This window comes from Apostichopus japonicus, chromosome 17 (assembly GCF_037975245.1).
Source record: "Apostichopus japonicus isolate 1M-3 chromosome 17, ASM3797524v1, whole genome shotgun sequence".
Lineage (NCBI taxonomy): Eukaryota > Metazoa > Echinodermata > Holothuroidea > Aspidochirotida > Stichopodidae > Apostichopus > Apostichopus japonicus.
Window position 1 is genome coordinate 20,392,607 of NC_092577.1, and position 21,526 is coordinate 20,414,132.

At 38.5% G+C, this 21,526-nt stretch overlaps 1 protein-coding gene and 1 pseudogene across 3 annotated transcripts; both read left to right on the top strand.

The window, feature by feature from the left end:
* Positions 1 to 1,050: 1,050 nt before the first annotated feature.
* Positions 1,051 to 11,962, top strand: LOC139985201 (uncharacterized). 3 transcript variants are annotated; one of them, XM_071999464.1, is made up of 10 exons: positions 1,051 to 1,457; positions 2,202 to 2,311; positions 4,908 to 5,126; positions 5,589 to 5,731; positions 5,971 to 6,058; positions 6,942 to 7,107; positions 7,306 to 7,493; positions 8,628 to 8,787; positions 9,592 to 9,710; positions 10,338 to 11,962. In XM_071999464.1, the coding sequence occupies exons 1-10, from the start codon at positions 1,379 to 1,381 to the stop codon at positions 10,653 to 10,655; spliced, it is 1,590 nt and encodes a 529-aa protein (XP_071855565.1). In that variant the 5' UTR covers positions 1,051 to 1,378; the 3' UTR covers positions 10,656 to 11,962. The 3 variants fall into 3 exon arrangements, with proteins under 3 accessions (XP_071855565.1, XP_071855562.1, XP_071855566.1); XM_071999461.1 differs by having other exon boundaries at positions 1,053 to 1,457; positions 7,303 to 7,493; XM_071999465.1 differs by having other exon boundaries at positions 1,053 to 1,457; positions 7,303 to 7,493; positions 9,628 to 9,710.
* A 1,978-nt stretch (positions 11,963 to 13,940) lies between these two features.
* On the top strand, positions 13,941 to 14,169 carry LOC139957812 (U2 spliceosomal RNA; annotated as a pseudogene).
* Positions 14,170 to 21,526: the final 7,357 nt, after the last annotated feature.

Here is a 21,526-nt window from a genome sequence, read left to right on the forward strand (position 1 = left end):
TTCTTCGTTTCGCGTGCGGGTCGTCCTTTTGTAGTTTTTTTAATGTTTCTGCGGGGGGGGGGGGTGTTGGGCGTTTTTTGTCGCTGCAGGTCGGCGGGCGTATCTTTTTTTTTGGCTCGCTTGACCTGAGTTTCGTTTTTCAGAATGGGATGGTTCGGTAGTTTGGCCGTGACGTTTTGTATCCCGCATGGCGGATCACGTAAAAAGCACGCAGCGTTTAACGTGACCCGTGGTAAGCGACTGATAGGGAACCAAAAGGGAAGCAAAAGATCCAATTTGCTTGGATTTATTGCAATTTCAAGGAAAGTTACAATACAAATTCGAGGTGGAACAAGGCAAATACGTGTAGACAGAAATGCTGAAAAGGATGATATTCTTGAAATAGCTAAGGGCCTCTTTTTCCCTAACGGAAAGTCACCTCAAGGTAAGCTTTCAGATTTTACCCTCAGCTTGACAAATATCAGCATACAGGAGGTAGGAAAGGACATGACAATTGGTGAAATGTATCATGTTTTCAAAGTTCCAATGCTCAAGTGCTACAACAAGTAAGATGAAAAGATTATCAATTGCCAAAGAGTTTGATGCATTTGATGATGACTTGAGGAATTTCCAAGCATTGGATGTGAAGTGCAAGTAAATTAGACAAGTACTCCTGAACCTTAGGATGGTTCCATAGATAATCACTTCAGGTGGGAACTTGCACCATTGGAACTTACTTCTGCATGTACATCTGAAAATACTTCCAATGAGCTCCTTCATTGTGCTTCTGAAAATAGAGATTGTGATACATCAGGTACACCAACTGTACAGTTTGGGCAAGTGAATGACAGAAAAGTGCTTAACATTACGGAAGAAAAAAACTGACAAATTAAGGGATGAACTTATTGTCCTTGTGCTAAGGTCTAATGTGGTTGATGACATGGTGAATGCTTTTAGTGAATCCTTAATATTGGACGAAGAGCTTAAGGTGCGTGATTCTTCCAAATGGTGATGTTGAGAGAGGGGAAGCAGATGGTGTCTACAGAGAGACATTGTCCGAATTTTGGGCTTCAAATATACCACAGGCCACACACTCTTAAAACGTTGGTTAAAAAAAGAATGGTATAGGACCCCCGTGCACTTAATTGGTTAGTTTGTACCCTTAAGTTGGTTAACTGGCAGTATTTGGGCTATTCCAATAAGTATGTACATTTCACAGTCCGACGTTTAACCAACTTGTTTATAACTTTACCGCTCACTGAGTAAAAAATTCGCGCGTACACATATATGTACACTGTACGTACATCAGCGCAGCGTCTATAACACACACTACATAACACGTCATGCATAGTACGATCCCTGACAGGGTGGTTCAGTAATCAAGAATACAGCTAACGCCATGGCAGATATCGAAGACAGTGCTGTCTTTAATTTCTTGAAAAAATACGAGATCGAGTCTCTACATGAAACTTTTATCGGTAAGTGTAGCTTAACATCGGTAAAAAGTTTAAACTTATGTGGGCACTGAGACCCCCAGTGACAGTATAACGTTAGGCTCAGAGGCCAACGTTAGGCTTATACTAGGCTAACGTTAATACTAGTACTATAATACTAGTAGTATGCCTAATACTATAGTAACACTAGTAATATTAGTAACAGTATACAGTTACTAAACTGCCACTGTGTTTAACACAGTGGTTTATTCGATGTTAAATGTTATGAATCTTTTTCGTGTTTTTCACCATATACTAGTGTTGTTCGTGTAATCGACATAGGCTAGGCCTAATTATTAATGTAAATGTGGTATCCTATTAAAGTCCAAATACAAAAACTTTGACCTACTGTCTATAGTATAGGTAGCCTAGCCTAGTGTATACACCTGTTTAATTATTTACACACTTATAACAGTTAGGCTAAGGATAGATCAAATGTGATGCCACAAACTTTTTTATTTTGATTTATATCATACATATTTTGGAGGATATTTATGAGAATTTTTGCATGATAACTCAACAAGGGAATGATTGATCATAAACCTCATTGTTTTTGGAGTCATATCATGAATATTAATGAGGTCACAGGATCAAACATCAAAATTTTCAAATTGCAATAACTTGACAACCATTATTCATTAAGTCAGAATTTCTTCATATTTCATATATAGTGATATTTGTAGATAGTGTGTGCATGCTGATGATTTATTCCTTTCTTATAACCCTCAGAGAATGGAATTGACAAAACTGCACTTCTCTTGCTTAAAGAAGATGACATAAGGGATCTGATACCAAAGATTGGTGACAGACTAAAATTTCAGGCAGGTTGGAAGAAGGAGGTGAGTACTCCTGTATATCAGCAATGGATTTTACATGCTTTAAATGTCTTACAAGAACTGGAGGTGGAATCAAAGGCTTATTTTTCCATTTGAAGCATAACCATGGAATTAACTCAAAAAACTCAAGTAAAATTATTTGTGGTCAAGCTGGTTGCACTGCACTCTTTTTTTCAACTGAAGGCTACAAATGGCATCTCAACAGACACCACTTGGGTAATAAAGAACAAACTAATGACCAGGGGGACCAAGAGCCAGAAAGGAACAGTCCCATTCCAATGGAAGCAGATGCACATTATGAGGCAGAAGAAGATGATGAAGAATCAATGGAAAATGATATCAACATAGCTAAATCATATGCAATATTCACAGCCCGACTTAAGTCCTCACCTATTCCTTCATCATTAGTGGGAAAAATTATTGTTGATGTACAGGACCTAATTGAAAATGTAGTTGATCATATTGAAATGGAAATTACTAGATTAATAAGTAACCAGCAGTCCACACTATTGAGAAAGGAAGAGGATAAGCAAGACTTTCACAATATTTTTTCCAATGCAAGGGAAGCTCCTTTCTCTGAAATGAGAACAGAATACCAACAGAGGAAACTTTTCAAGCAAATTGGTGCATATGTTGAACCTGAACAAAAACTTGTAGGCTACTGTTTCAAGTCTAAAATAAATAAAACAGGAGCTCCAATTCAAGAACAAGAGAAAGAGACATTTCAGTACATTCCTTTGGCAATTTCACTGAAAAAATTTCTGGAACAACCAGGAGTTATGAATGCAATATTTTCAGCTAAAGCATCTGCAGATCCAAATGTCCTGGTTACATATCGAGATGGCATTCTGTTCAAAAATAGGTATCAACAGCATGGTGAAGTGCCTCTTATACCCCTGCTGCTATACAATGATGACTTTGAGACTGCAAACCCTCTTGGTTCAAGGAAAGGAAAACATAAGATTTCAGCATTTTATACAAATGTGCTGTGTCTACCCAGGAGATATCAGGCCAGATTAAACAACATTCTTCTCACAGCTCTAATCACCTCATCTCTCATTACCAAATATGGAGTAGAAAGTGTTGTGAAAGTAATAAAAGAAGAAATTCAAATGTTATCGAATGCATGTCTGAATATAGAAGGGGATGATTTCAGTGGACTTGTTAGGCCGGTTTTGTTCCAAGTTGTTGGCGATAACTTGGGTATACATACCATGTTAGGCTATGTTCGTGGCTTTACAGCTTTAAACTATTACTGTAGACTTTGCAAGGGGCATCGAAGTGTACTGCAAAAACAATTAGTTGAAAATGCCAGTCTACTTAGAACAGTAGAAAATTATGTTGCAGTTTTACAACATGATGACCCTAGTGAGACAGGTATCAGATTTGCTACAATTCTAAATGATCTGGGAGAGTTTCATGTAGTTGAAAACATAACTCTTGATGTTATGCATGACTTTTTGGAAGGAGTGATACCGTTAGAAATGTACTTAGTGTTAGACCAGCTGATTCAGGAAAAAAGTTTACTTTGGAGGAACTTAATGGAACTTCATGTTTTAATTATGGCTTCACTGACCAGTCAAATAAGCCTAGTCCTTTGAAACAATCATCTCTTTCAAACCCTGGAAAAGCAAGTGGACAAAGTGCTTCACAGATGATGTGCCTAGCTTTCAGTTTGCCCATAATGATTGGAGATAAAATTGAAGAAGATTCTGATGCATGGGAGTTGTATCTGTTGTTGATTGATATTTTCAAGATAATAATGAGTCCCAGTTTGAGCCTCTCTGCGACATATGTTCTGAAAGCTTTGATCAGAGATCATCACCAACTATTTCTCCAATTGTTTCCAGATCGGAACCTTACTCCAAAACAGCATTTTCTTACACACTATCCAAGATCATTGCGATTCCTTGGACCTTTGAATCAGTACACCTCAATGCGTTTTGAGGGAAAACACAAAACATTCAAAAAATTTGCAAATTTGTCTTGTAATTTCCAGAACATTGCTAAAACACTGGCAGTTAAATACCAAATGGCCCAGTGTTATGCATTTCTCTTGGAACAACCTCTTGAAAATCAAGACAGAATTAAATCAGGAGCAAGTATCCACCCTGTCAAGAGTAGGATCAATTTTAGACATGATGGCAGCTGAAATAGTTGCTGCAAAACTGAACATTGGTTTAGAAGAAGAGATAACTTTTGTAGGAGCAGCCAAGATTCATGGTTATGAATTTAGAGAAGGAACTGCAGTTATCACCTCATGGAATGACGATGGACCAGAATTTGGAAGTGTGCAATGTGTCCTTCTAAAAAATTCTGATATTTATATTGTACTGAACTTATTCAAGACGATAGGCTTCCAGAGACATTTACAGGCATATGCTGTGGAAACCACATCAGATTTAATTGAAACTGTTTGTCCTAGACAGTTGTTTGACCACCGTCCTGTGACTTGCTTGAAGAATCATAATGGGAATGACAGATCTCATTACATTTCTACTCGCATCACTTTTCTATAGACACAGCATCAGTTGTACCACTGCAGGTGAATTAGTTATTTAGTCATAACCTACATGATTATAAATTAATTTTCTCCCAGTTTCAGAGTAAAGTGGTCTTCCAATTTCCTCTATATCAAGATGAGATACCAGATGTATCATCTCTCTCAGATGCAGATGATCTTTCTACTACTGGCGATTCAAGTACTAGTGTTGATACCTTGATTATTGAATCAGATGCAGACACATCACTTGAGGGTTCATCTTACTCACCCTTCCATTCACCATATCCCTTGAAACGACAGAAAAGAATCCATTTTGTAAGTAAAGGATATTCTATTGTTTTTAGTGAAAAGTACCGTAGTTATTAACATCTTATAGTGGTTGAGGCTACTTCTTTTTTTTATGAAAGCAAGGTATGGTGCATGCTTTGAATGAGAAAAGAGGTTTTGTTGTGAATACCAGAGATTACCCCTAAACTTTCCATTATGAAAGAACTACTGTACAGTAGCTCTGGAAGTGATGAATCTCCCTGCGAGGACTCAAAGTGATCATTATCAGAAAACGATACAGAAATAAGTTTATAATAAAATAATAACAAATTAAAGTTTATTGAATGGCAGAGGTAATTGCATATAGGTTGGTGATTTTTGGTACCATACTGCACCTTCACCATTCAGTCTATAGGTGTCAGTAGTGTTAACATTCTATGCATCCAAATAAATTAAGTTTTCTTATTTACATACTGGCCCATTCACACTCTTCTCATATTTTATTTTTAGGATGTTGAAGCTATTTTAGGCCAGTCTTCCAGAGGAAGGAAAGTCATGGGAAGCATCTCTTGCAAGAAATTATGTTCAAAACAGGATCGACACATTCTTGTGGAAATTTGTTCTAGTCACATGGTTGATCATTATGGAGATAAGTGAGTATATTCACTATGATATATTATGGGAATAGCAGACCCTTCTAATATAAACACAGAGAAGTGGTTGTACCCTATTTTGAAATGCCCTGGAGACCAAGAGATATTTTTAATAGAATATATAATGAAAAATATTCAATATGGTTATGTTTCTGAATGAATTGTTTCAATTCTCAATAGATAGAATACATTTGCTGTATTGTTGTCAACATTTTACCTATTTCCTTTTTAATCTACAGGCCAAGCTCCTTCATTAAGGCAGCGTTAGCAGCAGCAGTTGTTGATTTGTTTCCCTTTCTGAAGGATCCAGAATCTCCCTTGGGTTATGTAAGCATGTTTATGTTCTAATATCCCTCGGCTTAATTGTCATTAGCCATAGTATACACCACTTTCGTTGTTGTGTTGAGGTGACTAGTTTCCTTTTCCTAGCTGCCCTTTCAAAATGTCTCTAAAATGTTGAACACAAAACACTGCCCACAATATCATTACTTTTTGTCATCTGTAGTCAAGTAATGTAATCTTCTGTGGGTTTTACCAAGTAATTTGTTCATCTCATAGAGGACTGTGATACTGAAATCTATTTTCAATACTACCATGATTATGTAGGCATCATTTAACTGAATTATTTCTAAATGAAGTCAGCACTGGGGTGACAAGGCCTTTTAATATGTTAAAAATACCAAAATGGATGTTCAAGTGTCACATTGGGAACTCCAAAAACTGTAACATAGGCACTGGTTTTCAATGGGCTTCATCTCTAAATCTAACCAAGGTATTAATGAAGTTTGTTGTTCAGTAGGTACCCTCCTTATTCCATAAAATATCAGAATTCTGTAACTTATTGATTATATGTGCAATTAGGGTCAAACCCATTACTTTTAGGCTTATCACTTAAAAGCAAGTGTCATAGTGTCCCCTGGGACAATACTGTTTTATCAGTAAGCATACGATATTCTGTGAGGACGGTATGGAGTGCCACAGTGTCGTTAGTCATAGCGTCCGTATTGTTACCGTGCCATTGTGGAACATGTACCAGACATGTTTGTGGTTTGCTGGCTAAAAGCCTATGTTCCAACCAGCTAGGAAGTTTTAACTGTTGGTGTACAACAGCTTTACATGTAGATCAATAAGTCACATAATTTTCTGAGTTGACTTGAATTTTGCTACCATACTTCAGTTTGATAAAAGAGTATGCTGATTTCATGTGCAGGAAGCATGGTATTGCAAAGGTGCTGCAGGACGACCGGCGACAGGGTATCTAGAAGAGCACCTACGCTATGTACGTAAAAAGAAGATTGCCATGGTGAAAGATTCCCCCGGTGCATCAAGTCCACCTACTCCTTTGACTAAAGTGTCCACTCCACCAAAATTGAGAGGTGTGTAATAGGTTTTTACCGTGTAATAGGTTTTTACCAACTATTTTCAGGATTTGACTTATCTCTCATGCCATGACAATGATCAAAGACTGGCTTAGGACACGTTATACCTGCCACAACCATTGGTAACTTCAAAATTTGATGTTAAGGAATCTCTGTTTAGTAGGAAATATATGTTTTTACTGTCCTTGCCAGAAGCTGATCTGGAGAACAAAGAGGAATTGGTGATGATGACTGAGTGGCTGAAATGTAACATGGAACCAAGAGAGAAAGTATTGGACTTCATGAGGCAAACTGCAGTTTACAGACAACAACAGATCAAAGACCACTCAACTAACATTTCAGATATTCTGAAAGAGTATCCCAGGTTGTTAGACCGTGGAATGGTAACTATCAAATTTGAATTTTTGCTGCTTAATTAAAGAGAAATACGTGGGTGATTTTGCATCAAAAATAGTAAAGAAGCGAGCTCTGAATACACATATTACGAAGATACTGTTAAGACCATATCCTTTATCTCTTGTGGAAAAATTACTAGCGAGGTTTTGATTTAGCAGAAACACTGAAATTAATTAAGTCACTAACCTCACTGATGAGTTAATACTATATTTCACTTTGAAGGCTATTTGGCCAACTTAAAAACAGTACTTTGATTGACTACATATCTAGTTTGATTGGAAAGAACTAGTTTCACTGCTATTTTTAAATGATGGCATTATATTTTAAATCTCTTTTAATTTATGCCTGGAAGTTTATGACAGTAATCAGCCACACAGTGAAGAAAAGTGACTGACTTTTAATTTAACCTTAGGCATCTGGCAGATCAGGATGCATTATAAAGACCAGATTGGGAATAAATGTTATTTTTGGATGAAAATGTTGCTTTATTCAGGGATATAGCTAGGATTTTAAGAAAGGTTGCTGATGCTTAGTGTAGAAAAAAGGTACAGATTCATGCAGTATAATAAGGTTTACAATTTGTACAAAGTTTTTTTTTTTTAATATGTTGTCTTTGCCATTCAGTGCCATGGTTTTATGTGCAATGTTTGCTCTGCATTTCTTGCAATTGTGTACCAATCTAACAACTTGTCTATCATCATGTTACAGGGAGACAAGATAAATTATTCCCATGAATATGCTTTTGTTCAGTGATGATATCACAAATGTTAAATATTGAATTTTTACAACTCAAAGTCCCCCCCCCCACCACATTAAAAAAATATTTTGAAAAAAACATTTTTGAGCTGTATTCTGAGGCATTTTCAAAGCATCTGTCAATAAATGTTAAATACTTACTTTTCTTTCCCAGATGTTTACTAAATGTTATTAAACTAGCAAAAGGTATCAAGCAGTTGGATTTTCCAAATCCAGCTTCAACAGTACATAGTGTTTGTATAGATGCATGGAACCAGACTTTAACAAATTCAGTGAGAGTGATTTTTTAATGGATCCTAGCTGAGGATCAAAAATAGAACATGCTTACACACATTAAAGTATTCTATTACCCTTTGCTCTGTCAGATAGAACAAGATTTTTCAGTGCTTTGGCCTGAGCATGAGGATCACCTGTATGAGAAATGGGACTTGTACTACAATGGGATTATAGAATATGGCAAACAGGTTGAAAATTGGCAAGGCATTCTTGGATTGGAGTACGTTAACCTAGAGAGTTTGTCTATTGGTAAGTGTGCTTCTTATTTCAGTGCGCATAATTGAGCTAATTTCATTTTTGTATGTTAATCATTCCTTGCAACCTTTCACCACCATCACACTAGGAACTTCTGAAAGATCAGGTTTGACCAATTATCTGTAATATATCTGATCTTGTTCTCAAAATAGCCTTAGTTTACTTTTTGTAAAGACAACAACACTTCCTTTCTTTTTTTGTAAAAATAATAAACTGAAATTGAACTAAAAGCATCAATGGGATCTGGTTCAGACAGAAATCAAGTTGGGTTGGTGCAGGTATATTCCCTTGCTTAGACTCCATCTGACCCATCTTTGGGATTTCATTTAAGCCAAAAGCTAGTGACTACTATAATAGAACAATAGAACACAAAATATGTCAAAGGTTCATCAGTGTTTTGAGATCTGAATATATAATAAAATATAAAGAGTAGATAACTTTGCAAACAGGTTGTGATAGCAGCACAACATTATGAATGTGGGCTTTTAAAGGAGACATATATGATTGAAAATAAACATACACAAAATACCAAACAGATGCTAACTTATCTCATTACATTCTCATGATATGCCATTTTCTCATTGCATTCTCATGATATGCCATTTTCTGATACAAATGACTTGAAGGACTTCTAGTGTTAGAGACAAATAAAGGCAAGAGAAAATACATATAATTTGTGCTGTACGGGCACTGTACGTGATAATGACAATTTATATGTTAAGTGGTCATTAATTGTGTTATATTTTTATGCACAAGGACTTTGGACCTATCTTTTGTTATGTTTTGTCACTTTCACAGATAAGAAGAAAACATTTGCATTTTTTCTTCTTCCAGTCATCTTGAGAGGGAAAGGAAAGGGAAAGAAAGGATTGTGTTCAGTAACAGAGGCAATCACCTCCTTCGTGGACATTCAACCAGTAGGTGTTTAAGCATTCATTTGTCCACTTGTTGAAGTTCATTGACAACATGCTTATGACATATGTGTTTTGTAGTTTGTGATGGATTGTTTGTTAAAGTGGAATATCAACAATTATGCTGGATTTGTGTCAATGTACATTGATGCTCCCAAGCACATGAACCATATTCCGTTTGGTTCAAAATGGATAATTAATATTCATGAGTGGGCAGGGCCTACATAATATTATTTAAATATTGATTTCACAACAACAATATGCTTGTCAAATTTTGCTCAATTTGGTAAATGACAGTAGTAGGAAATGGGTCACATGTGTAGCTGATTTTTAGGAATAAATTATGAGTTGGTGATAAAAAGTTAATGATAGTAAAAGTATCTTCTAAACATGATAACTAAACAGTAAATTTCAAATGTATCAAACGTTCATAGTACTTTTTTAAAACTAGCATGTCATTGTTAGCATAGATATGGGTGGTTATGAAGTTTGGCTGTGCCAAGTATAATTTCATATAAAGTTTTTTCTAAATACAAATCTGCTAGAATGGAGGGCTTTTTGCTGTCACAACTTCATATTGATTGACAAAGAGCAGCTTGTGATAATTTTCATTTTTTTCAATTTTTCTCACAGGAAGTGGCTGATATTCTACAAATTTCAAAGACTATTGATGCCACAAAAAAGCCGCAGCCATTTGTTGTATGCAAAGGAACTCTCTTGGCACCAACCCAAACATTCGTTATACTAGAACGGAGGCCAGTCCCTCAAGAATCACTACTGAAAGCTATCGATTTCTCTTTCAAAGCAATGTACATTTTGGACATGGCTTACCAACCTTCATGCTGTCTTGTGTGGCAGTTCATTCAAAATGTGATTTATGAAATCAAAGAACCACATGTGCCAAGTTGCATAAGAGATCTTAGATCATTCCTGGCCTTTAAAAGTAATTAGTGGCTTAAAAGAAAAGTATTGTAAGCAAGATATTCATGGCTGATATTTTACAAAGTTCAAAGGATATTGATGCCACAAAAATACTGCAGCTACTTTTGTATGCAAGGAGCCCTCTTGGTACCAACCCAGATATTTGCTATTTTAGAACAGAGGTCAGTTTCTCACAAATCTCTTCTATTAAAGCTGTCTTTTTCTGTTTCTTGGCAAATGTGCATTTTGGACATGGCTTATCGACCTTCATGCATTTTTGTTTGGCAGTTCATTCAAAATGTGATTAATGAAATCAAAGAAGCACATATGCCAAGTTGTATTATAGCATTCTTGGCCCTGGAAAGTAAGAAGTGCCTTAAAAGGAAATTGTAAGCAAGAAGCTCATATAATAATTGTAAGCAAGAAGTTTGTTTAATATTATTATTTTAAAATTCACACACCCGATAGCATCATCTTGAAGGGACATTTAAAACTCATGATATGACATATTTTTACATACCATGCTGGTACAAATCAAAACTTTCCTTACTAATTTTTATTGGAATCCCGATCTAATCAACTGATCTTTCATGAGTGAGTAAGGTTTAATGTAGGTTAATTTCACCTACACATGTATCTCTATATGTGGTGAAGATATATATACTATACATCCAAATACTGGAAATAAGAACAATGCACTGGCTGCAATGTACTGCACACACATTAATATGTCTCTAAATGTAATCATGTACACCACATATGTATGTGAGACTCAATGTAATTCTAAATTAACTGTATGTATACTATAGGTAAACCTTGATTAATCAGATCATGATTGATGTTTAGATTCATAGATTGTTTATACATCAATTGATCTATAGTTACACATGTGAGATATTGAGTGTTACAAGTTTTCTATGAATAAGGTTCTTCTTGAAGGGTAGAGGGTTTTTTACATTGTGTCACCTTAAAGGTCTGATAGAGCACTGCAGCTAAGAAGTTGTTACATCCAAGCATATTTATGTGTTGTTTTGTTTTGTTTGTATTTTATTCACATGGTTCAGCTGGTTATTGTTTTCAATAAAAACAAGTTCTCAAAATGTCATCCATCTGGCTTCTGTAATGTACCTGTTTGTTAATTTTTCAATATTTTGCAAGGAATTGTTTACTCTTTGCATTGCCATATTCAACTGATTGTTGCAAACTAGGTCTGCATAAACAAAACTTGTGAGGAGTCTTTCAACTACATTAAGTAAAATCCACTGAGGATCTCATCCGTCACTGTCCAATTTATTGCATTCGCCAACATATATTGGGCAATGAAGGCTCATTTGACCCCCCCCCCCCCCACCCTTTTGTAATGGTAAAAGCCACTGCCCAATTTAAATGTAGTAATTGCCCAATACAATGATTTTTAATTCCCCAATTTAATGATCCCTACTTTTGTAAGTTCACCAATGATGGGCATAATTTACACAATTAATTTAACCAACAACTGTTGGGTACAACTTATAGTTATTTTATTGGTTAAAAATGTTACCCAACGGCTGGTTAAAGCCGTTCACCAACAGGTGTTGGTTAAAATCTCACCAATAAGTCGAATTTGACATACGTGCCCAGTGTTGGTTAAGGTATTGGTTAATTTTTTAACCAACTGTTTTTAGAGTGCACATACAAAGTGACATCCATACGTCATGACTATGAAAAAGAGAAGTGGGAGGCCATTGGAAGGATTCTACTGAAAGGCTGAGACGATTTGAGGTACCTTCCACTCATGCTTGCTCCATTATTTATGTAGCACTGCAAATATGCAAAGAGCGAGTCAGATTTACTTGCACTAATTCAGTTTCTATCGGATTATGAAAGAGATATGTTTGAAAAGTCATTGGTAGAGTTCCCTGAAGACACTGAGGATCTTCTTGATGTCTTGCAAGAGTATCACTGCAAACGACTGCCAACTCATGCAAATTTTAATTATCTACTTGAAGAGATTGCCGAGAAGGAACTGATTCAGCGACCTATGTGGATAATGGATCTGGTTTAAGGGCCCATCTTACCTTGCTTTTGGAGATCAAACTATTGGTAACACTTGTTATTCATTTTCTTCTTTTGTTTTTATTATCAACTGGGATTTGTTACTTTAATGTATTCGTGTAAATTTCCTTTTAAGTGGATGCTTTTCTTTGCTGAACAAACTTGTTGTGAACTTGGGGGAGATGATTAAGAACCTTTATCTTCTCTGTTATTCCTGGAACAGTAGCCAAAGTACTTTTTATAATAGCTTCTGTTTTGTGTTTAATGCCTTACAAAGCTGACAATGAAAAGTAAGGTTAATAGAGTTAATGTTGTTTCGTCAATTTACACGGTCAGTGGATGTTCCTTCATTAAGGTACTGTGCCCAAGAACTTGGAAGGGCTAGAGCTTGAATTTACTCAGCATGGCCTTCTTGTCATCAAACATATCGATTAGTCCATCTATATCAAGTGACCATGCCTCCTCGCTCTCGATGGAAAGGATAGCCAGCGAACAGAAATGGTTTGAACGTATGTAAGTCTTGATTAGCTTCAACTTGGTGAATGATCTTTCTGCGGTCGCCACTGTGACTGGAAGTGTAATAAATAGGACCACAGCCGATAACAGCTTTAAGTAGGTACTAAGTTCACAGTCATTCAGAAGCTGCAGGACTTCAGAAACTTGTGACATGTCTCTCAAGTTATCACCATAGGCTAGCACCAATGGAACGACTCAATCTCATGAACATGGTCAGTTGTGTAGTCTGTAACATCCACACCGTCTGTGCATATGTCGCCTTTGTATTTATCTGCATACTCTCACAGTCTTACGGACCTCAATAATGTCAAGGGCCAGAAGATTCTTGGGAGAACAAAGTTGAAGGTATTGGAGACTAACTGCTGTTCTCTGAAGCGTTCTTCCAATTGGATGGTAGTGGTGTCAATCACTCGATAGAATGTTTCGGCTGTGAATCTCTCCTCCGGGTCCTGTGGTCTGGTGTCCGAAGCGAATTCGTCAAAGAAACAAGGAGCGCGTCCCACTCGCTTGTTGACAAAACTGACAGGGACACCAACTTTCAACGTGAACTAAACTGCTTCCATTTTGATGGTAATCCACTGGTTCCTCATTGCTTCAATTGTGCTCAGGGCACGTTCCAGTTCCTTGGCTGACTGCAAGTCCGGTGATGCAATTTGAATTGCGGTGAGTACCTTCTCCCATACCGCTTCTCGGCCTTTTGGCTAAGATCATGTGTAGTATCTGATCGCTTCTCGGCCTTTTGGCTAAGATCATGTGTAGTATCTGATCGCTTCTCGGCCTTTTGGCTAAGATCATGTGTAGTATCTGTTCCCTTTCGAGGGTAATGGTGATACACACCTGACGATGACCAAACAGTCACAGTCCCGATGCAAGGGGACTGGGGTTAGAAGTATCTTCTCCCATACCAAGAGCATAACATAATTCGAACGACTTCATTTTCAGCAGAAGGCTTGCTGCCTGTTGCCGCTCTTTCGCACTATCGGCGGCTCTCTTCGTACTCAATTTCTTCAAGACAAACAATAAGTCTGCGTACCGGTTCTTCACTGCCCTTACTGAGCTTATCCTTGATGACCATCTTGTAGTACAGTGTCTTTAGTGACAGTTTCTTTTTCGGCGCCGTTGATTCAGCCATAGTGTTAGGCCCCAGCTCGCTTGTGTGGTCGTTGAGCTCAGTAGACTGATGCGCATTGCTGTTCAGTTCTGCAGATCGATTGATTCTTCTGTTGAAGAAGTTGTAAATCTCCCGAAGTAAACCAAAGAAGTTCACACTCTCTGTATTGCTTTCAACTGCATCGTTCACGACTAGGTTCAGGTTATGGCTAGCACAATGCACGAACGGGGCTGGTGATGTTACCCCTACACTTTTGAGGTAGTCGGAAAGAAGGATACGAGATTTGCAGTTGCATATGATTTATGACGAACGTATTCACGCACAGAAAAATATGTCCATTGTGTCGTTAATAGTTTCTTTTCCAACGAAAACGTGCCGTTTCATAAAAAAGAAAAAAGAAGAGGGGTAAGAAGAGGAGTAAGTTCTGTACATCAGTGCAACGCCTTTGGTCGGGCCGAGCCCATAGGCGTTACGCCGCTGTCATGAGAGAGTATCTGGTGCCATCCAGCTATGATAATTTGGTTTTAACAGTTTATAAAATTGGTGACGTGATTGGAAATTACATGCAGGGTTGATATTTATAATGTGACATATCTGAATAGTGTAATTATGAAAATCGTTTGGTCGTAGAAACAGCTGTATACATTTACTTTTGTGTTTAAATAAGTTCAGTTGCAACTATAAGTTGAAGTTTTTCAAGTTATACGTCAACAAGCAGAGTCGGCACCTTGTAATGATGGTGGTTTTCATCCAGATGGTACCATTATACAAGAGTATATGGTTACGTCAGCCACAAAACTGTGAGATACTTCCATCCATGCAGCAAATCAGTTAACGCGTTTGTAGTTTGCTTTCGTGGAGTGCGGACGTGTTTTCGGCTGCCCTCCACTTTCGTTGACCACACACTAGTGTAGTTTTGGCTTTGTTGCGTGGTTTTTGTTTTCGTAGGTGCGTGGCTTGCCACATCCATAGCTGAGTTTTTCGGGTGAGGCTAAGGTCGTCCCCGGACGCGTATTTTTTTCCCAGGACGAACGTGGGCATTGGCCAATCAAATCCCTGGATTCCAAACATTTTTCAAAAAACATGTTCTGAATCTTTTTTCCTAGTTTTGACCCCAGATTATGAACGACAATCCTGCAATTTCATAGAAACTGTATCCTTAACCCACTTCCTAAACCCTAACTCTGATTTCAAACGAATTTGTAGATTCCTGAAAAACCTGAAACCCACGTTCGTCCTGGGGAAAAAAAAACGCTCCTCGGACAAGTTTTTTTTTCAGTTTAGCGTTCTGTTGGTTTAAATGTTTTTGATGTTCGGTTCACCTCGGAGGCTGCCCGCGTCTGAGGTGTCCATGTGTTGGAGGGAGTTGAGGGACTGAAGATCACACCGTATGACAGTTCGGTGTGGGTGACAGTCCTCCATCTCCCTCTGGACATGTCTGAACAGGTTGTTGTGCGGACACTGGGGCGTTTTGGGAAAGTGACCGGCTACGAGGAGCCGGAATTCCTTGAATGTAAAGGTGTCAAGACCGGGACTAGACGAGTTAGAATCGAAGTCCGATATCCCCTCTACCTTGTGGGCTAATGGGCCGTTTATGCCCAGACCGCTCATACACCGCGAGAGTGGCTACGGGCGTGGTCGTAGCGATCCCCGTCCCGGCCTCTGACACCGTACCACCTGATGCTCCTGGCATTGCCCCAGTGTCCGACACTAGCGCCCCGGTGGAGGCTTTGTTCCCCCTTTCGTGTCCGACCTCTTCCCTTATCGAACTTTCCGAGACTGCCAGCCTGCCCACTGAGACAGAGCAGGACAAAACGGTGGAGATAGTACTAGCGGAGTAGGATGCCGCTTGTACTGGTTTACCGGTAGCTACGCCCGCTATCGGTTTTACTAGTTGGGCCCCGAATCAATCGGCCCAGATTCTGACTCGCCAATGGAGGACTGCACTACACTGAACTGCAGCCAAATTCTCTTTGGGCAGTCTTCTTCTTCACCTTATTTTGAATTGTTAACACTATGTGCAGTAGTCGGCGAAGCTGTAGATCACCAGGTGAACGTGACTTCTTCATTTTCTGGATGACTTTCTTCACAGAGTTACTTTACAGAAATGTGAGCCTCTTCCTCTGCGTAGGGCTGTAAACGAGCTTCTGTTTTAAAGCAGTCTTTCTCCGGGGTGTTGCATTCTGTACGACACTTGCTTAAACCTACGCAAACTTTGGAGGATTCTCTCGCAGAATACGCAGTGATCTAGAGACTGCTTTCCTCTTGGCATTTTGAGAGGGAAATACCCCAATACCAGGCTGTGCAGTGGGTAATTGAGTGTAGGCATTGAGAGGTGTTTGTTGACAGGGACGGCTATTTCTGGCTGCTCTTTGTGCGGCGTAACGTTCCCGCCTTAGCCTCATTCACTCTTCTCCTCTTTTGCGCCGACATTTTCTGCCTCTGTCTTCTCTTGTCTTGGCGCCACTTCTCTGTCAGACTTTTCTTCTCTGCTCGCGTGTATGTTCTGCTCTTGTTTGCACCTCCTAAGCATGCTTCCTTCTTTCTTTGTCTGTACTTCAACATTCTTATGCGACTTAATTCTGTGTCTCTCACCTGCTGCTCTTCGCTCCGATTGGCCCGCCATAGTTTAAGTCGTATCTTTTCTTTTTCAGAAAACTTGGGTACTGATCAGATTCCTGTAAATCCTTTGATACTCTGCATGAGTTCAGTGGTGGAGGGAGTCTTGTTACTTGTCCTTTTTCTGAGAACAACAGTGAACAATTCATAACATCGGAAGATTGCCATTAGTAACATGACTGTGACTTCAAACACGGAAATTGTATGCACAAAAACGTGAGCATTTGTCACATACACAATTTACATTTTGTAAGAAGGAAATAGAACAGCTGCAGTAATAGCATTAATACAGTAACTTTCTGAAGTCATTTCAGTTGCCAGCCTCGACTAGCAAACGGGTAAAATAAATTAAGCCGATCAAGACCTAATAAAGTAGGCCTAAACTAATTAAATATAAATATAAGCATGACAAGAAAGAGAGCCCATTTCTTTATTAAAGAATGATAGACGGTTGAACGTATACTCCAGTACTAGTGTGTTTAAATTGAGAATGTTGATGCACATGATTTTATGCACTAGACATTACTAAGGTGAGGGTTTTGGCTACGTAGAACAAATATGATAAATTTCTGTAAAGAAGAAATGGCCCTTACTACAGGCCCTTAAGTATGATACCCCTTACTATGAACGCCTCTAAAAAAAAAGAAGGAAAATGAAAACCAACACGGGAATGAAATAGAAACAAGAAGTAACTTGAAGTAGGTACTACAGTACAGTAACTAAACCAAGTACAAAGAAATAGGTTAAGTAATCTCAGTTAACCAACACTGGAGCCAGATCATAAGACAAAGTATTACATTCATTCGCGTAAAGTGTCCTTGTTACGAAGCAGCACGTATTTTGCACTGTTACTGAAAACGTACAAATAAATAATATCAACCTCCCACAAACATATTTATTACGACAGTACCTTGCAGACAATAGCACTGGTACGGCACAAAGACAAGTATGTTTCGCAAGACTAACTATGTTCGTTAATGAAAAACACGTCTTTATTTACGTACGTTTACGAAATCACAGTTTGTTCTTAATATGCAATATTTTTTTTCAGTGTCGTCGGCGGGTATTCTCAATTGATATTAAATGTGGTATTTGTGACAGTTCATCTTTGGTGATAACTGCAGATCGCCGACCAGGTAAAATATGTGTGAAAGTACAAATGTACGTCATCGGGACACTGCGTATCGTACGTTACGAACATCACCTAAATGCCGTATAAACATCAATTGCAACGTACTGTAACATTATTTTTAAGCGAATTGTGCTCTTTTTTGGCGTTACGAAAAGAAATATGAAGAAATCAGCAGCTAAAGATTCGCCCAAATGTCCTTTCGCCCCGAAACGTTATAATATATAATTGTTCGTAACTTTGGACACAATGTTGCAGACTATCGCAATTCTCAAGCATATGCACAAAAATAAATGTTCTACCCTATTTCTTTAACCAAAGACCAACATTTTATTCCAGTCGTCCTCTTTATGCTTGACTATTGTGAATCAAATAAGATGTAAGGATGGATGACTAAGATACGTACCTGATTTTCTCGGATTTTCATGATAATGCCAGAGAAGTTAAACGCACGCAACACATTAGCGGCTTCAGACTACACGTGTTGTGAGTGTACTGCATCGGCCTTTATCGGGCTTTTCCGGAATTTTTCAAGGGATTGAGCTGGGAGGTATAGCGTTGGATCATGGCGCGTAATGTCTGAAAAAAATACCGGCGTCGTTCGGAAGGAATAGGAGAAGTTAGGATACTAACTAAATTGAGGGATTTCTCCTCATGAAAACAAGATTTTACGTGTGATTCTGAACTGTTCATATATTTTAATGGAGCTCCAATTGAGTAAATTTTATGCAGTTTCATGTAACTACGACTTCGATATTGAAAAGAAATGACAATTCAAACGTACGAACGGGAATGGACACGCTCTGTTACGTACACAAACCCAGATTCATTTTATAATTTTGAGGGGAAACCACTTGGAAACGCCCCTTCTTTAGTGATATGTAGACAATTGTGTTCTTTCTTAACAACTAGCCAGAGGACTGAGAGCAAAAACACAGCTATTGTTTTAAAAAAGTTTTGAACAGCAGTGAAATGAATGTCACATTTTCGCGTCCAGCAAAGTGGGTGTTATGAAACAGTTGAACGCAATTAAAAAAAAAAATAATACAATTCCAATTGTTGGAAGTTAATTTCAGATATAAGTTGGTATAATACAATATTGGAAAATGACAAGTTACAGTAACAGAGGGAACAAGAACACGCACAGAAAACAGACAGGTTAATGAGCACGGTGAACACAATGAGATAGATGAAAGGGGATTATACGTAGACAAGGGATGGTGAGAAGAAAGCAACAGGGGAAGAGGAGAGGTACGAGATAAACAGTGGAGGGACAAAGCGAGGATTAAAGGCACAGGGTAGGGAATAAACTGGAGAGGGACAAAGACAGAAAGGTGTGGGAGGAAGGGAGCTGTGAGAAAATTAGTGAAAGGAGGGGGGGGGGGAGGAGAAAGGGGAGGAGTAGGGAACAGAGGAAAAGTTAGTCATGTCCTTCCTGAATGTTCGGCCCATGAGCTTCAATTGTACGAAGGCGTTGCGTCCAGAGCCTCTCTCTGCTGATTCGTACTAGGTCAGGACGGCTGCTTAAGGATTCAATCCCCTGTAGGGACACGTCGTTAATGGTATGGTTGGCAAGGTTAAATAGAATAGAGCAGAATAATATTTCTTGCCAATATGCTAACTATTCATTGAGTTAATTCCTATATCAAAATTATTTCCATTACATATTTCTTAAAAAAAAATTACCTACTTAAATTTAGTGTTATTGGCACACAGGACGTTTGATAATAATAAAAGGTTCAATTGCGAAAAACGTTAAACCTATTTCAAACACGTTAGTTTACAGCTGAAATTTAGACTTTGGTCCCAAGTCGATATTCCCGTTGAACCTAAAGTTTCTGGTGGGCATTTAACTAAGTTGAACGAGGTTCAACTGGGAAGTGTCCAATTTCCATTTCAAACTTATTGGATTAAGATATATGGTTGCACAGTGTTGAAGTAGGTTGAAACCGCATGACTTGCAATAGTGTATAAACAGTCTGCGTTTATAAGAAAAATCCATAATTTCAAAAATAACTGCCAGATATTATCCGTGAAATCCACTTCAATCTTGGAAAGTCACAATTCTTTTCACAGAAAACGTACATATTAATCTGTACAGTTTAAGAAAGTTTTCAGTGGAAAGGTTTTCTGTGATTTTAATTCGAGTAGACTTCACGGGGAATCTTCAGAGGTTGTTTTCTAAAATCTGAAAAACTTGAAATGCAGACTTTGTACAATAATTAGTCATTTTGTTTCAGCCGACTCAATAATATTCATGGTTAATGCCAAAAAGACAATTACTATGCTGTACTATGAGTAGCTTAATGTGGCTTTCTTTCAGATGTACGTCGGGGGGGGGGGGGAAATCCATCAGTTCCTTTGTATAGTAAGGGAATCTCCGATAGATGCATACATTGTTTAAACAATAATAACGCGTCGTCATGTTGTTTGCAAGACTTGGTAAATACGCTGGGTCGTTGTCCCTTTTCGCACGGTTCGGGTACATCGAACGTTCTGCCTCAATGCAATGTCGAATGGCATAATTGCAAGAAAGGTTTGTGGGAACTCTTTTGAACAAAACCCACATCTGTTAATTTCTTTGGGTATTGTATTAACGTAGTGTTACGCCCTGGGTTGTTCGGGATGCGTGTACCCCGTATTTCGAACACGCCCAGGGCTACTAAGAATATGTTTTCCCGTTTTGTTTCAATAATTTACCCTGCGATTTGTTGTCCATTCATTCACCATTCCATTAACTTCTGTTTTATTATGCAGGTCTCTTTCGCTCTCCCCGTCGTCTGCCATCACCAGCATTCCAGGCATTCGCTCTTTTATTACGCGAGTTGCTCTGTTTAGCGTTTATCTGTTTTACTTTCACTTGCTCTCTATACCTTGATTCATTAAGACGGTGTTGTTTTTTGTTAGGTATTTTGCAGGTGCGTATCCAGGGGGGGCGTGCGCCCCCCGGGTAAGGAAAAGAGGAGAGAAAAAAAGAGAAGGGAAAAGGAGGGGGAAAAAAGAAAAGGAGGAGAGGAAGGAAGGGAAAAGAAAGAGGGAAAAAGGAGAAAGTAGAAGATAGCCAAGACCTCGGGAAGAGAAAGATGAACAGTCATAGTTAAAGCGCTGATCCCTATTATATACACAGGTAGCCAGTGACAGATCAAGGATTACGGAAGGGGTGTGCGCCTCACCCTACCCCTTACATCGACAACTCCATTTTTGACGTTTCCATTTTTGCTCTCTCACTAATGTATCTATATAAATACTATATATGGTCTATCATAACACATGTGTGTATGGACGCCTTAAACAATTGTAGAATTGTGCTATATGGAACCAACTGTGGCTGGTCTTGAACTCGACCGAGTCGTCGGGGAACATTTCGGGAAGGGGGCGACCGCCCCCCCCCCCCGCCCCGAGCAAATTTTCTTTATGACATCGCTAGTAATTTCAAAATAGACAATGCTTAGATGCAACTTACAAGGCCTGGGAAGTGTCATTTCCAGCGAT

Coding starts and splice junctions, on each gene's coding strand:
- LOC139985201 (XM_071999461.1), top strand. CDS start 1,379: ATGGCAGATATCGAAGACAGTGCTGTCTTTAATTTCTTGAAAAAATAC. Junction 2,312..4,907: donor AGGCAGGTTGGAAGAAGGAG/GTGAGTACTCCT, acceptor ATTTTCTCCCAG/TTTCAGAGTAAAGTGGTCTT. Junction 8,788..9,591: donor CCTAGAGAGTTTGTCTATTG/GTAAGTGTGCTT, acceptor TCACTTTCACAG/ATAAGAAGAAAACATTTGCA.